The 16,027-nt window shown below is 52.0% G+C and overlaps 2 protein-coding genes across 2 annotated transcripts in view; both read left to right on the forward strand.

The window, feature by feature from the left end:
• RC3H1 (ring finger and CCCH-type domains 1) overlaps window positions 1–1,122 on the forward strand; it is an 86,967-nt gene extending 85,845 nt beyond the window's left edge. The window contains exon 21 of the transcript XR_012906052.2: window positions 984–1,122. The gene's annotated coding sequence lies outside the window, so the exon portion shown is untranslated. The remainder of the gene's footprint in view (window positions 1–983) is intronic.
• Window positions 1,040–12,458, forward strand: SERPINC1 (serpin family C member 1). Its single transcript, XM_006139359.5, has 7 exons — window positions 1,040–1,196; window positions 4,744–5,116; window positions 7,266–7,481; window positions 7,760–7,897; window positions 9,480–9,873; window positions 10,182–10,246; window positions 12,219–12,458. The coding sequence occupies exons 2-7, from the start codon at window positions 4,748–4,750 to the stop codon at window positions 12,390–12,392; spliced, it is 1,356 nt and encodes a 451-aa protein (XP_006139421.2). The 5' UTR covers window positions 1,040–1,196; window positions 4,744–4,747; the 3' UTR covers window positions 12,393–12,458.
• Window positions 12,459–16,027: the final 3,569 nt, after the last annotated feature.

The following is a 16,027-nucleotide window of genomic DNA, read 5'->3' on the forward strand; positions in this document are numbered from 1 at the left end:
TTCCTCGATGAGAATGCAAATGTACATTTCTTGTCCTGGAGGAAAATATATATATATTCCCAATGAATTAAGGTGGGGGGGCATGACAAATGCCTTCCTTTGGCTACACTGCAAGTTCTCTGTTAAAAGACCTACAAATGATATTTGGTGAATTGAAACCAGTTATCTGATTTTTCTTTCTTCCACACTGCCACACAGTGGTGTTAAGAACCCCCAACTCCCATTGAAGTCTGTGGGTTATGTGAGTGCTAAGCACCTTACAAAAAATAGTCCGATAATCCTTGAAGCCCCCTTTCTAGTTGACCTGTGCTAAGGCTCACTATCTTTATGGCTCTTCTCCCATGGAGAGGCATTTCAAACAATGCCTCCAAATCAGTGTTACTCAGTAACTTGCATGGCAAAGATCCTGTTCTACCAGAACTGCTCTGTGTCAGGAATGAAAACAGCACTTCTCAAAAACTTTGGTTTTGTGTGTAATCCTGGGGGGTCCTGCTGGCCGTGCCTGCAGGGTTGCAACGGAGGGTTTCCTGTGTGGTTCTTGCACTTGCCTCTATTGTGACGACATTACTGATTATTGCATAATAGAATAGATCTGATGGGTTTTTTTAATCGAATGATACTGCGTTTTTAAAGCAAACTCCACCTGAGACCTTGAATTAGATCCGCACCCTGCGTCTATCCGTGCCACTTATGAGGTAGAGAAGGATCATGGATCCTCGGTTGAGTAATGGGAGCTCTAAAAGACAGAAGAATGTGATTCAGCCAAGTATGTTGCAGAATGGAAAAGATACAAATCAAACTTGTATTTGGTTGTTAGCTCAGGCCAATCCCTCCCACTTTCTCCACCAAGGTTCTAAATCTACGCTCCTTTGAATTCTGGAAAACTTTCTCTGTGGTTGTTACCCAGGATTGGGGGGCGGGTGTTTCTTAAAAGAGGTAACCAAACTTTCCCTTGTCAGTCTGAACTTTAAAACCTTTTTCAGATCAAACATTGCTGTGTTCAACTCTTTGCTTAACCTTCCACTGGTTGGTCATCAACCTCTGCCCTGAACGTCCCACCTCTTCCCTCTCTTCCTCCCCTGACGGGACTGAGCATTGGTGGAGTGCAGAAATTCAGCGCAGAAGCTACTATTGACTAGCTTTGTCTCTGATTTTACCCTAATCTGCAGGCAAGGAGTCGGAGACGCCACTTCAAGGTAAGAGGACTTGGTTCCAGTCCTGCTTTCCTCCAATGCCATTTTCATCTTCATTAACGGGGCTTCTCACAGACTCATCCCGCTCCGTAGAAACCTACAAATTCCAGCCACACCAGGACTGCTTGGGGCTCCCTGACTGTAGTGCTGAGGGGCTGTTTTGGGGAGTTTGGTCTAGGTTCCCCAGAGATCCTGGTTAAATCATGCGCTGCCTACTAGAATGCCTACAAACCCGTGACTTCTGAAACTGTACGGTAGGGAGCAATTCATGTGCTAGGGAGGGTTGGAAAGCCACAGCATCTCTAAAATGCTGTTTATCTCCGGTTGGGGGACCACAGTGAAGGCACCAACTTTTCTTGGGAATTTAAAAAAATAAAAGCGCAGCAGCTTAGACTCCTTAATATTAAAGCGCTTGGAGCAAATCCTGCTTTTTTTTTTTCTTGGCGCTGCTTCTAGCATGGTGTGGAGGGAGCGCGTGTCCGCCAGGGAGCTGGCGGTGGGTTGGGACGGCAGTGCAGAAGGCAAGCTGTGGAGCAAACGTGGCTAGCGCTGGAGGGGACAGTGACTGATTCACTGACTGACCCCGCTGCTGCTGCCAGGGGATGAGGTTGTCGCCTGAACTTCCCCCCAACAATGCAAGAGGTGATTTTGAGCTGATCGAGCCATTCTCTACCAACCCTCCTCCTCCAGCATTAGTATAGGAGGAAGGGAAAAAATCTTCCCCTCTGTGGCCAGGCGTGCTCCGAATCAGCAACAGTGTTTGTTTCTAGCACACCTCTCCTGAAAGGATCCTAAAGCACTCCACAAGTTATGCATGTGCACCCACCTCTGGGCTGGGGAGTGTCCGCCACACGGCGTTTTGCACAAGAGTGGCAGGAGAAGGGGAGCATTTTAGCCAAGATCACGAGGACAAATGCTGTCCTGAAAAGTAACAAGGGCTCTTGGGGCATGGCAGATGCCATCTCTGAGTTGGGGTGGAGTTACTTGTTCTGGGTTTCTTTGCACGTGTCATGTTTCATCTGCATCACTTACTCAAGGTAAGTTGCATGGTTTTTGACGTATGCTGGTCTGAAGTGATCCTGCTAGGAGTCGAAATGCTGCTTCTACTGAATCTAAGGGTGATAACTTGGCACCACTGTTTAGCCTTTGACTGCAGCCAGACTAGAATTCCACCCTCTGTGTGCACAACAAGACCACTCTCCGTCTTCTCGCGGAGTAAGGCGTGATCTCTTCATGACCACCTCGGCCGTATTCAAGCTTGCATGCATGCTCTGAGCACCTTTCAGTGAGGTTTGTCTTGGGTCTGTGGAATTCACTCCTGAAGAATGCAGCTCAGCTTTCACCTAGTTCTGCAAAAAGTAACGCCGAGGCACTGTGCGGATGAGCATTAAGGCACACATCTTTGCAAGAGATTTTAGCTTCACATTATTCAGGCATTAGGCTGTCAGACAGCAGCAGGCCTGCCTATAACCCTGTCCGTCCCGCAGGTGAGACAGAGAGCCGAATTGTGGCCTGCAGCTTGCTGCTGCTTCTCGCAACTTCCTGAAACGGGAGCTATGATGCAAAATCCGACACTGATACAATGCTGGGCGAGCAGTTGAAATACCCAGAATAACCTTCCACAGCAAAGAGCCACCGGCTAAAAGTGAGGAAAGCAAGGGCTGTTCGGGCTAGTCAGGTCCACCGCAGAGATCCGGCATGTGCCCAGCTCAGTCTTGCCTGGACCCCTTGCTCGTTGGGAAAGATGTTCAGAAGCTAGCACTGCAGGGAGCTTTCCCAGCTATTGGTCTGCGGCTCTTCATCCTGTTTCCAGGTATCTCGGTATGGTGTGTCATCACCACATTGTTAGCTGTTAGGTCATTAATAAAGTGACTCCACCCTCCAGCAAGATGAGGGCCTCAGGGCATGTCTTCCCTGCCCTCTGGATCGAGGGGCAGCGATGTGATAAACCACCGTCCGAGCGCTCTCCCGTGGACTTTGGCACTCCACTAAAACAAGGAGAGTGAGTGGAGTCAACAGGGGAGCTTCAGCTGTGGACTTACTGCTGCAAAGATACTGTGGTGAGCAGACCTGAGTACATTGCCTTCAGCTACGTTACTCGTGTAGCTGAAGTTGTGCGACTTAGGTCGACAGCCCACGGTCATCGAGACAAGGCCTGGTTGTGCAAAGCACGGTGCAGACCCCTAACAAGGTGACTTTGGCACTGGAGATCTTGCAATCAAACGAGACAAAACAGCAGGGGGAGAGGAGGGGGAAAATATTTGCTCCATTCTAGGTGAGGAAGTGAGGCACAAGAGTTTGTGACTGAGCCAGGAATTGAACTCACCTCTCCGGTGTCATAAGTCACAGAACCACCTTTCCTTCCGAATGCCAGGGTGTCTAAATCCCTTTAAGTACAAATTGTACTGCTTGGGGCTGTGCTCTTCATAACTCTGGAATTCACTCCAGATAAACGCATCCCCGCTTGAACCTAGCCGTGCGGGAAGCAATGCTTGGTTACAAGGGAAAGCCAAAGATAGATAGAGCCATCTCTTTGCAAAGGCTCTCCGTGGAGTGTTGAGTGCTGGGTGAGTAGCCAAGTCTCCATTCCTTACCTCTTCAAGCCGGAGGAGAACATGGTCTGTGTGCTTTCAGTGCATGGGATATCTGAACAGCCCCAATGTTCAGCCATGCTTCGCATACCCAATGTTAAGCAATGCAGATGGTGACAGAAGCCTTAGATATAGGTCTGCTAAATGTTGTGTGTTCCTCCCCAGACCTACGCTATGGGTGCTCTGCTACTGCTGAACAGTAGACCCCTGCAAACCTGCAGATACCCACAGGTATCCGCATCCGTAAATGTGGCTGCAGATATCTGGTTCATTTTTGCAGATGCCTATTTTGTATCTAAAACCCTGCAGATTGGTGGATATCCGCTTTCTGTCCACAGATCACATCTGTGGATGCGGGATAGACTTAGCTCGCTTTTGCAGATGCAGGTACAACAAGCTGTATCCGTGCAGAGCTCTACTGATCAGAGCCAAATAGAAGGTGGGATTTAAAATCCCTGCTTACAGCAGAGAGATGACCATCAGTCTGTGATAGTTACTTGGCTAACCTGTGCCATATTGTGGCATTGTGAAAATAGCCCCTTTCTTGCTTGGCCTGACTTGCCTTTCAGTACCAGCGACTTGCTGCGCGGGGGCACAGTGGGTGTTAATGAATGTGAACTGCATTAGATCCTCAAACAACCACAGCACCACTGCTCAGCACCTTGCAGAACTCCCCCTCTAAAAGACCATATTCTTGTCCTCTCTCTTCTGACTTGGTATTTCCCATGTCGATAACTTTCAGTAACATAAAGTAGAGCTGGGACGGAGTGTGGCGCTTGTCCCACTAAGGACAGGGAACATGTGGAGAGGCATGGACCGATTTCTATACGAAGATGCCAGAGGGGCCAGTGAGTTTGGAGAGGAGGCTGAGGCAGGGGCTGTTCTGTCTGAGAGCCCATTCAGAGGGATGGTTCCTGCAGGGCTTCCAGCCAGATTGTAACGTCTCTTTCTGGTTGCAGGAGGATGCATCTGTTCGTGTGGCTGATCCTAGGCCTGTGGGGTGCAGCGTCTGCTCATCACCACGTGGTGGATATCTGCACTGCAAAGCCAAAGGACATCCCGGTGAATCCCATGTGCATTTACCGTAACCCCGAGAAGGAGAGTGAGGGGCTAGGGCAGGAGCAAGAGAAGGAGAAGATCCCAGACTTGACTAATCCCCGTGTCTGGGAGTTATCCAAGGCCAACACCCGCTTCGCCATGGAATTCTACAAGCACCTGGCAGATGCCAAGAATGACAACGAAAACATCTTCATGTCGCCCCTCAGCATCTCCACGGCCTTCGCTATGACCAAACTCGGTGCTTGTGGCAGCACCCTCCAGCAGCTCATGGAGGTGAGTGGTGCCATCTCAACCTCTTCTAGCTGCTGAAGTTAGAGTGAGGTCACTAAAGGCTGGCTGCCAGCTCTCGTCAGCGGTAAAGCTCCCGCCAGGGATCCTCCCCTCAGGAGGTTTCCCTGCTTAGAGGAAGAGACCCATCGGCTAAACAAGCCCCTTGTCAGGACATCTTTGTCCTTATGGAGAACGCTGCAGGAAGCTCCGGACTGGTTTTCTCCTGGTCTTGTGGGAATCCCAACTCCTGTAACTCCAATGGAGTAAACTCTTTCTCCCTGCTGGGTTTGGGTCTGTTGGCTCCAAGTGAAGGAGAGGGAAACTCTTCTGGGGGCAGGGAGGAGAAAGCAAAGACGGCTCTGAGTGGACCGGACAGTTGTGTAGTTGGGTGAGGTTAGACACGCAGGGAGAGATCTTCCTTATGGAAACCTCACAGAAACATGGTAACCCCATATCCTCCTGGGTCAGCGCTGAGGCATGTGTCCATAATGCTGGGGAGGGTTACCCTGCTGCTTCCTGTTCCAGGGCTAAACAGGATTTCGGTCTCCCAGGCTGACTGCAGCAGCTTCCACCTGCACGAGCGTCTCTCTGGAAAGATGGGCAATAGATCAAATAAAGCTGAAGCCAAGAGCGGCCGAAGCGAGGAGCAGGGCTCTCGGGTTGCCCAAGAGTTTAGACCGGTGTTACTAGGTCATAGCTTGTGTGGTGCTGAGAGTCTCCTGTGGCCAAGGCGGAGTTAGTTTCCAGGGAACTCCTTCATCGCATGCCTGGGACAGAAGCCAGGAGAGAGGATTGCTGCCGAGACCATCAATGGCTTGTGCCCGTTTCTGTTTGGCATTAGATCTCCAAGCTGTGGTTACTGCAGCAGGGCAAAGGCTGAGTAGATGATTGAGGGGCTTTAGCAAAGCGACAGCTCCAGAAACCAGCTCCATCCATTGCCCGCAGGGCGGAGTGGGCGAGCCCCAATTGTATTTGGGATTCTAGTATCATTCACTTTGCTTCTGCTCCGCTCAGACTAACCTGGTGAGGGGTGCTCTGGGCACAGGAGTGGGAGCCGGGTGTGCTGCTCCTTCTGCTGACACCAGCTTCCTCTCTAGCCATCATCGGTCTGGCTAAGGTGGCTGTAACTGAATATCCCGCCATCCTTAATGCCTTTAGCCTCCCAACAGCACTAGGAGGTAGGGAAGTGCCGCCATCCCTTTCAAGAGGGGCACTGAGGCCCAGGGAGGCGAGAGCTGTGCCTGGGAAAGTTATAGTAGGGCAAAGCAAGGAGTTGTGAAACTTTATGCACAAAATTTTATAGCCTCTCTTGTCCGGCACCTTTGGGAACAGACCAAAGACTTTGCCGGACCATGGGAGGCCCAGCATTATGGAACTACTTCCTGGGCTCTTCAGAGACATTGAGGGGTACTTTAGAGTTAAATAACAGCACAGAACCCTGAGAGCCAGGCCTGGTGGCTGTAAACAAACTTCATGGGACCACGGGAAACTTGGCCACACCCATGAAAAGTGGACATCTGGCTCACTCAAATCATGCCGGACCACGGATGTTGCTAGACTGGAGAGTACCAGACTAGAGAGGTTCAATTTGTACTTGTGTAATGCTCCATTTGGATGCTTATTCCTGATTAAGCACATCCCCATGGGTCGCTATAGTGGTGGTGTAATGGCACTGATATTAAACAAGAAACAAGTCTTTTGTGGTTTGCCCAAGGTCGCACAGCAGAGCTGGGAACTGAACATGGGTTTTCCAGTTGCCCAGGATTTCAGGGAATCCAAGTCTCCTGATTCCAAGTGCAGCAGCCGTAAGGGCTTCATCTGCTCCCTGAAAGGGGGCGGAGGACAGGTGGTAAACAAAAACTGAGAGGCCGGAGGCTTAGAAGACGGTAGAGAGAGAGGCTTAGGTGCAGAGTTTGTGCACGTCTCTAAACTCCACACATTTACAGGCTTGGTCGAGTCAATTGGCTCCGGCCTCTCTCTGCTTCCATGTGAATAAAGCCAAACAAACCAAGCGCTCTCCCCAAGTCCGGAGGGAGCGGTCCGGCATTCCTGTGTGGCGCGGAGCGATAATCAGCCGGTCCCATTAGCCTGTGGCTGCAGGAAATGGGGTGTCTGGTCTAGGACTCCTTCTCTCACTCCTTTGCTTCCCTAGGTGTTCCGGTTTGACAGCATTTCAGAGAAGACCTCTGATCAGATCCACTTCTTCTTCGCCAAGCTGAACTGCCGGCTCTATAAGAAGGCCAACAAGTCCTCCGAGCTAGTGTCGGCCAACCGGCTCTTTGGGGAGAAGTCTCTGACCTTCAACGAGACCTACCAGAACATCAGTGAAGTGGTTTACGGAGCCAAACTCTGGCCCTTGAACTTCCAAGTGAGTCTAAAGCACTTTGCTTTCTACCCCTTTCCTATTCCTTATGCTGGCTTGTCAGGGTGGGCGCTGCGACCCAGGAGGCGGGTGCCTGTGACTGAGTGTACTTGGGGGCAGCACAGTTTTGCTACGGACCCAATCTACTGCACGTGGTGCGCAGAATACAGGTCTGCACCAGAAACGTTTCCGCCACTTGGCAGCGGCGGCTTCCTACAGAGCGAGACAAGGGGGGTGCTGAAAATCCCCATGTCACTTATTTTTGTTTTGGTCTCTTCCTCCAGGAAAAGCCAGAGCAGTCGCGGGCTCTAATTAACGAGTGGGTCTCCAATAAAACCGAGAAGCGCATCACTGATGTGATCCCCGAGGGAGCTATTGACCCGCTCACTGTGCTGGTGCTGGTCAACACCATTTACTTTAAGGTACAGCCAACGCCCCTAGGGAAATGACGAGACGTCGGTATCATTCTCCTAACCCAGGCACAGACTGGCTCAGACCTGTCAGCCTGTGGGGATTGATGGGGGAGTCTGTGATAACCCAAACCTACCTCCCCAAACCAGAACCCTACACCTCCTCACCCCTGGGGGCGGTGTAGGTGTAGTCTGGAATCTAGAATCCAGATCAGAATTCCTTGCCTGGCCACTCTTTGTGCCACAATCCCATACACAAACCCCCCTAAGCCATGGCCAGGGTCTGATACTGAATCCAGCTCCAAATTCTGCAGCCCAGAAAATACCCCACCATTTGGAGGGGTTGGTTGTGAGGCTACCTCTCATGCTGTTCATGACAGAATTGCAAAGTGCTATTCATCGCAACTGCGGGGAACCAGCTCCTTAAGATCCTAGAACTGGAAGGGACCTCAAGAGGTCATCCAGTCCCGTCCCCTGCTCTGTCTCCAGTTGTCAGTCCCCTTCGACCTCAAAACTTTGGGGAGTTCAGGTTCCATAGAACTTTGATTTGTTTGCTCCTGAAAAGAGAAATCCTCACAGAAGTTTTGCAACAGCCCAGCTGACCCCGCTCCTGGCTTTCCCTGCACGGAGAATGGGAGGTGCTGCTAGCCACAGATGGGAAGCCAGGGAGGTTGTGGAATGCCATCACTGGAGATTTTGAAGACTAGGTTGGAGGGACACCTCTCAGGGTTGATCTAGAGATCAATGTTTCCCAAGTGGTGTCCTGCAGAACCCTGTGAAGTGAAAAGAAGGGGTCTGCGAGAAAGTTCCATTACAAGAACATTTTATGATTTAAAAAAAAAAATTAATATTTAAGCATTTATGAATTTTATTGAAAACCATTTTCATTTGTATTTGCCACGATAAGTGTCCCTGTGTAATGCCGGCTTAGCCACAGAGTTGGGACGATGGTGTCACTACTCAACACTGCACGCGCGGTGGTGCGATTGCCTGTTCTATGCCCCCGTAAATCCCCGGACTTGCTCTCGGGGAGCTTGGATCATGTGGGAGACTGAATGCGAATAGACTAGCGCTGCATCGGACAAAGTAGAAGCTCCAGCTGTCAGACCAGTTGCTTGTATGGGAGTGCGCAGGCAATGCTCGCGCGAGTACCTTACTTCGGTATAGTCGTGTGATTTCTTGTGTTTAAAAATGTAACCATGACACACACAAATTGACCATGATAGATTAATCTACCTATCATGACTTTGTTTAGCATTTGTTTATTATTATCCTTACTTTCTTGTGGTCTCCTTCTTCAGCTCCATATATAAGACTGTTATTAGGGATTCCGCAAAATTCTTTCGTGTGAAAAGGGTTCAGTGGCCAAATAAAATTGGGAAACACTGAACTAGACAGTGCTTGGGCCTGCTGTGAGGGCAGGGACTGGACTTGACCTCTGGAGGTCCCTTCCGGTTCTAATACTCTATGATCCGGAGAGCGTCCCTTTCGAAAGGGCAGAGAAATGCAGCCCTCTGCCCCCGTCTCGTGACTCAGCGGGTGGTAGGGCTGGGATTCTCTGTGTGAGCTGTGGCTGATTGTGTCAATCCCCCAGGGGCACTGGAAGTCACAGTTCCCAACTGTGAACACCAAAATGGATAAGTTCTACAGAAGCGACGGTGAGGTCTGTACAACCCCCATGATGTACCAGGAGGCCAAGTTCCGCCACGTCTCCGTCCCCAGCGACCATGTGCAGGTGGTGGAGCTGCCTTACAAAGGGGATGACATCACCATGGTTCTCATCCTGCCCAACAAGGGCAAGTCCCTGGGGGCGGTGGAGCGGGACCTGAACCCAGAGCGGCTGCAGGACTGGCTGAGCTCGATGAAGGAGATCTCGCTCTCCGTCTACCTCCCCCGCTTCCGCATCGAAGACAACTTCAGCCTGAAGGAGAAGCTGCGGCACATGGGGCTGGTGGATCTCTTCGACCCTGAACTCGCCAAGCTGCCAGGTCAGTCCTGGCGGGCTCCCACACCAAGAGTTGGCTCCGGGAAATGGAACGAAGCAGGGGCGGGGGGCGTCCTGGGGCAGCCTCGCCACTCATCAGTACACCAGTGTCCAGGTCACAAAATCCACAAGATGGTTTAATAGCTCGTGGGCCAGACCCACTTCCTCAGGTCATATTCTGGAAGAGAATTGGCACGCCAGTTTCACTATCTCTGGTGTGAGAGCCAAATGCTTTATCCCTGGGGTGTTGTCTTCTCAAAAAGCTGTTCTTGAAGATCCCAGTTTGCTTACGGCTTGTTGGGGGGTTTTTAGGTATCGTTACAGAGGGCCGTACAGACCTGTATGTCTCTGATGCCTTCCACAAAGCCTTCCTTGAGGTAAGCTGGGCTTCCCATCGCGCATCTGTGGTGTCTCTCTCTCTCTCTCTCTCTCTCTCTCTCTCTCTCTCTCTCGTAACTTTTTGTGTCGTTTTTGGAACACCACCACAAACCTTCCCCTTCCCCCCCCCCCCCCCCCCACCTCTGATCTAATCCTGTGACTTCTAGGTTCTAGTCTGTGGCCACAGCTGGCGGGTTGTGTGGGCCCGTGGTGCCTGGGTTCCAGGAATGTTCAGGGGCCTACCACCACCCATGTTCAGGGCTGGATCTCTCTCCCGGACCCATCTGCTGCCCCCGCAGGCCTCCCCTGAAGAGTCTCTCAGCCTCTCTTGCTGCCCCTAAGTGGTTTAAAAGGGCCTTGGGGCCCCCAGCTTTCGCCTCCCCCATCAGCAGCACAGTGGGGTGATGCTGCTCCAGTCCACCTGCTCTGCTTCGTGAAGTGGCTGGCGGGGCGGGGGTCTGCGTGTTCCTCCGAGCACCGAGCTGGTGCGCTGAGCAGCTGCAGGAGCCGGCATGCGCGTCTCTCTGGTGAAGTCGAAGGCGCCACTTTCAATGCACAAAGTTACGTCTCCGCCCACGTGAACGTCTCTGCAGAATCGGGTCCTTGCAGCTTCACTGCCCCGATCTCCCGTAAAAATTCCTGCCCCTTTCTCTGGGCACTGGCTGCACTGGAGCCTTTGTTTACAATAGCCCCGTCCCAGGGAGAGTCCGGGGGAGCAGCAGCAGCTCCCGTGTGGCCAAGGAGAGGTTGGCCGCCAGCATTTTAAGTCATTTGGGTAGACCAGAGCGGTGCTGAGTAGGACGACGTTGTGCTAAGAACGCTGGGGGCGGCTACCCTGGTGTGGCACCCACACTGGTGTGGTGCCCCTGGCCTTGCTCCCGCGGTAGAATCGAGGCGCACGTCTAAGGAAGCAGTTTAGGCCAGGGATGGACAATAAGCAGCCCATGAGGCGAACACAGTTAGCCCCTGGCAGGCCGCCAAACACTTTATCTACCAGCACATCCTCAGGTCTGGCTGCTCACAGCTGCCGCTGGCCGCGGATCGCCGTTTCTGGTCAATGGGAGCGGCGGGAAGTGGTGCGGGCCAAGACCAGGCTTCCCGCAGCTCCCGTTGGCCGGGAACGGCCGTACCGCCACACACACTGGTAAATAAAGCGCCTGGTGGGCCACCAGGGGCTAACTCGGGAACTGCAGCCGGGCCACTTAATGCTCACCCCAGGTCTAGGCCGGTATTAACCCTTGGCAATGCTGTTGGCCCCGTGGGCTGGGTTATTTGGAGAAGCACCAAGGATATGATCCGTCATGGCTCATCCATGGTTGGCTGGCTAATACTGCCCAGTCCCATCGCTGAATCGCTCAGCCAGTGATCCTTACGCTGGGTTTGTTTCCATAGCGAACGTTGTGGATTTAAACTTTGCTGCATCTTACGCCCCTTTACTGGGCCCAGATCCTGAAGTTCTCGGGCGCTGAACTCCCACGGAGACCAGCAGGAGGCAGGAGCCCAAGGACCGTTGAGGATCTGGGCACGAGTCCCTCCCCTTCTTGACGCGGGATTGTCGGTGTATTGATGAGACTAGCAAAGCTCGTTTGGGAGGCCTGTTTTTCAGGCATGCGGTGGTCCCTCCAACGTGCACGGGACTATACGGGGCAGGCTGGAAATCACGGGGGGAAGCAAACGCCTCAGTCTGGAAACAGAGGAGTTTGAGAATCTGGCCTCTTTGGTCCAGCTACATCGGGGGTTATCCTGGTGTAATGGCCTTCTCCCAGGTAGTCTTCTCTGTGCTCGAGAGCCAGAAACCAATGGGGAAAACCTTCTAAACTGATCCCTGGAAATCCTCCCTTAACTGTGGCAGGTGCTTGTGGACCCATGTGGAGCAGTCTGGGCTCTCCTACTGCCTGGAGGCAAGGGGGAGGGGACTGCAGGGTGCACCTCTCTCCTGTGCGTTAATCCCATCTCCCGTCTGGTTGGCAGGTGAATGAGGAAGGCAGCGAGGCAGCAGCTTCCACCGCAGTTGTCATCTCGGGGCGTTCGTTTCCCATGAACAAAATGATCTTCAACGCGAACAGGCCTTTCCTGCTGTTCATCAGGGAGGCCACCATCAACACCATCATCTTCATGGGCCGAATATCCAACCCCTGCACTTAAGGAGCTGTGGGTCCAGCCTCTGTGTCCACATGGGTATCCAATTAATAAAATATCCCCGCCCGTGTCTGTCTGTCTCCTGTGCAGCATTTTCTCCTGCTGGCCAGCAGTTGGGAAGGCCCAGGGCAGCTGTTCCCTTATGACTTCTAACTTAGGGACTGTGGACTTCTAAACTGTTTAGCCCCTCGCTGTCATGGGACCGGAGGTGCTGCATCGCGGGTGATGCGCCTCTCGGCAGTGCGGAAAGTCCCAGTCCCATCCTGCACTCTGTCTAGTAGATGGAGGCTGGATTCTCCCAGATTTACTGTGCATCATCGTTCTCATTCAGGCCTCAGCAGTAACTCTGATTACATCTTCCATTGGGGAAAAAAAAAACCAACAACAAAAAAACAACCTAGCAAGCTGAACTTGCCTGGCCAGTTTCTTCCTTGTCACAACGATTTCTCTTTAACGCACGGGTGTTTCCCTCCTGCCTGCAGTTAGCCTAGCACAGCTGTTCCCAAGGATAGGGAGCGGGGATATGTCCAACCTCTTGCTGGCATGTGGTGAGTCTCATGGGCTAATAGTGCCACTCACTGAGATTTGGCCTGCCTTTTCTCAGCCATGACCCAGGAGGCTGGGCCATATTCAATACTGCCCTGAAAACATGGGTTATGAAGGTATGTGCTTTAAAAAGTTTTCCTGAGCTATGCAAAATTGGGATCAAAAGACTGATTTGCGGCAATGGGATTCTAATTTAAGTAAATCAGTGTAGTGACAATTCCGATTCCATGTAAATTAGATTAGAAAATCCCATTTTTGTCAACAGGATGGGCTCAAAATTAATGAAATAAATTTAGCATTAGAACAGGGCTAAATTAAGGCTGCACCCAGCTCCATAGCCATCAACTGCAAGGCAGTCCTGTCTACGCAGCAGTGTAAGCCCAGGGCTCAAATTCGGGAGCAGGTCTAATTCCCCTTCCATCTGAACATGAATTGTGCTAACTCAGGGCTCGGAGCAAGGGTCCAAAGCTGGACTCAAATTCTCCTCCCCCTGCGTGGCCTTGCATTACAGTGTGAATCTACCTCCACACAGAGAGCTGCTGCCCTTTCCAATGCTGTTAGCCTTCAGGCAGTTCTGGTCTCTAGGCAGGATCCCAGCTGCCAGGAAGGAATCGCAGCAATTTAATTGGCAAATATTGTCCCAGAAGCTTTGGCAGAAATATCTCTGGGTTAGGGTTGCAGGTGGCTGGTATTCACTCGGACAGTCCAGGATTTTTGCCTCCTGTCCGGTTTAAAAAAAAAAAATGCAGTGAATACCGGACACCTGAGATGTCCAGTATTTTCTGAATTCTTCCTTGGCCAGGAGGAAGCAACCCTACAAACACTCAGCACCCGGCCTCTCTTTCCCCCCCTCCCCCCGGTCCCCAATACCCCCCTGACCCCTGCCCCTAGCCTTACCTGATTCCCCAAGGCTGCTGGCACAAAATAGCTGCTGGCCAAAAGACCTAGGGCAAATGCTCAACTGCTCCCTGTTCCTATCCCTGCACTCACTCTTAAAGGGGACATGCTTTTTTTTGGCTCAACTTTGTTCTCCCCCCTTTTTTTCCCCTTCAACAGAATTTTTTTTTGAGGGAGAAGGGAGTTTGGTATTTTTGTTTCAACCATCTGGCACCCCCTACTCTGGGTCCTAGTACCTGTAGAGCTGCAGCTCCCCCACTATGCAGCTTTGAAATGGTGTTGGCTTGTCAGACAGGCCGACCGGCAGCCTGTTCCTCCACCAGTGACAGGCCCTGCTGGGCAAGGTTGTAAACACGCTGCTCCTGAAAGGGTTCCCATCCGCTCTGCAAATGAGGCCAGAAGGCTCCGTGTGCGTTATGCTTCCACTGCGGGTTACAGATGCCACCGTTAAGGTAATCCCAGTGCTCCCCTCCTGTCACTGTCACAACAACCAGTCAGCATTCAGACTGGGGCATCACTGCAGAAGGGCTATAAAAGCCCGTCCCTTGTCAGGGACCAGGGCCTGGCCTTGAGGCAGCAGTGTAATAAGGTATTAATACGGAATGGGGAGGTGCACTTCAGTTGGGTGATGCTTACCAGTACCCAAGGACCAGGCTGGAGCAGTTTCCCTCATCTGACACGGAGGCTCCAGCCTGATGCTGAAGTGGACCAAGGAAGGCCTGCCACACTGTGGGGGTGGCACTCCAGCCTGGCTGGAGCAGTCCCTCCTGGCACCCTCCCCCCCTTCCAGAGTCCCATTAAACCAGTTAACTGGTTAAACAGGATTTTCCATCCCCACTCTGTGTATGTCTATAAGTAAACATTGTAGGTATGCCTGAAGGTAAGGTGCCAGTAGCTGGCACCCAAGGTTATGTAGCCTAGGGCCCAGAATTTTAGACCACTGAAACATGCCCTGTAAAGGGTTTCCGCTATGCAAGTCATTAAAATTAGCTCTTGGCACAACAGCCCTATGAGTGACAGACCCTAAGGTACTGAAGTTAGATGATCGGCCAGTCTCTGGCCTCCCCAGTACAGACAGGTATGTTGGCTGCATCAGCACTCCTAGTTCTCAATGGGGGTTGAGGGCAGAGTTAAGGGTGTGCCATAGGGATTCTCAAGCCAAAGCACTGAATCCCTGTATGTTTCCTTGTAATGTTCGTTAACTTCCCCAGCAGTCACCTTTTAGTAGGGAAAGACCAACTGGCTGACTCTAGTTTGCTTTTAGAGTATCACTATTTATAGAGGTGCTTAAAATTAAAATCTTAATTCTAATCCTAGGTCCAGGTAACTTCAGCCTTTGGAATGGTTTTATTGCTGTGGGATCCTGGGCTCTCGTCTTAGGGAAAGTGGCCTGACAAAACCTGCACCGAGTGTAGGAGAGGAAAGGCTAGCAGGCCCCTTCATTCAGCCCTTGCCGCTACTCTCCTGAGGCAATTGAGGGCAAAGCATCACACTCAGAAGAGGAGGCCTGGCTGTTGTGCTGGCTGCAGGGAGAGAGGCTGGCACCCCAGCATCCTCAGGTGGATGCTACGTGGCCCAGTAGTAAAGGAGAGGAAAAGGCCGCTGCCCCTGCTGCTTCTTGTCCAGAGCAGACACCTCTTTCGACCTCAATTCACCGCTCCAGCCCTGGGCCCTCAGATCCATCTCCCTCCCTGGACCCTGAGGTGGGATGGTGCTGGGGGTAAAGAGGAAATCGGAGAGAGAGCATGGGGCAAGGAGGAACCAGTTCTCCAGCCTTCTGCTTGCGCTCTGCCCCTGAAGCATGGAGTCAGGTCTGGAGGGAACAAGGCATAGGTGAGATGGCTGGCCACCGGTGAGAGCACTGTTCTGGCAACACCTGGAGATCTGCAGCCAGGGCCTGTGTCAGCCTTTCTCCCAGCAGGGCCTTGTGGCTTGTGCAGAGGTACTAAGAGCATCTCTGCCCCCAGGGAAAGCCTGCTGTGTGAAAGGCAACTCAGTATTTTCACGTGCAGGGTAAGACTGCTGGTTATCTGCAGACACTCCCAGCCTGCACAAGTCACAGGAATCCTGGTCCAGAATGGCCCTTTCAAGCTTAGAGGAAGGTGGAAGGGACCCAAAATGGTCATCAGAAGGTCACCTCTCCTCCTCTTGAGTCCTTAAGACGAATAAATCTCACAGGGGAGCTTGGAGAGACCAAA

Source organism: Pelodiscus sinensis, chromosome 9 (genome assembly GCF_052426305.1).
Source record: "Pelodiscus sinensis isolate ZL-2025 chromosome 9, ASM5242630v1, whole genome shotgun sequence".
NCBI lineage: Eukaryota > Metazoa > Chordata > Testudines > Trionychidae > Pelodiscus > Pelodiscus sinensis.

Bases quoted from the DNA above. Each gene is read 5' to 3' on its own strand.
- SERPINC1 (XM_006139359.5), top strand. From the start codon at position 4,748: ATGCATCTGTTCGTGTGGCTGATCCTAGGCCTGTGGGGTGCAGCGTCT. The intron at 7,898-9,479 runs GTACAGCCAACG...TCAATCCCCCAG, and splicing joins TCAACACCATTTACTTTAAG to GGGCACTGGAAGTCACAGTT. The intron at 9,874-10,181 runs GTCAGTCCTGGC...GGGGGTTTTTAG, and splicing joins TGAACTCGCCAAGCTGCCAG to GTATCGTTACAGAGGGCCGT.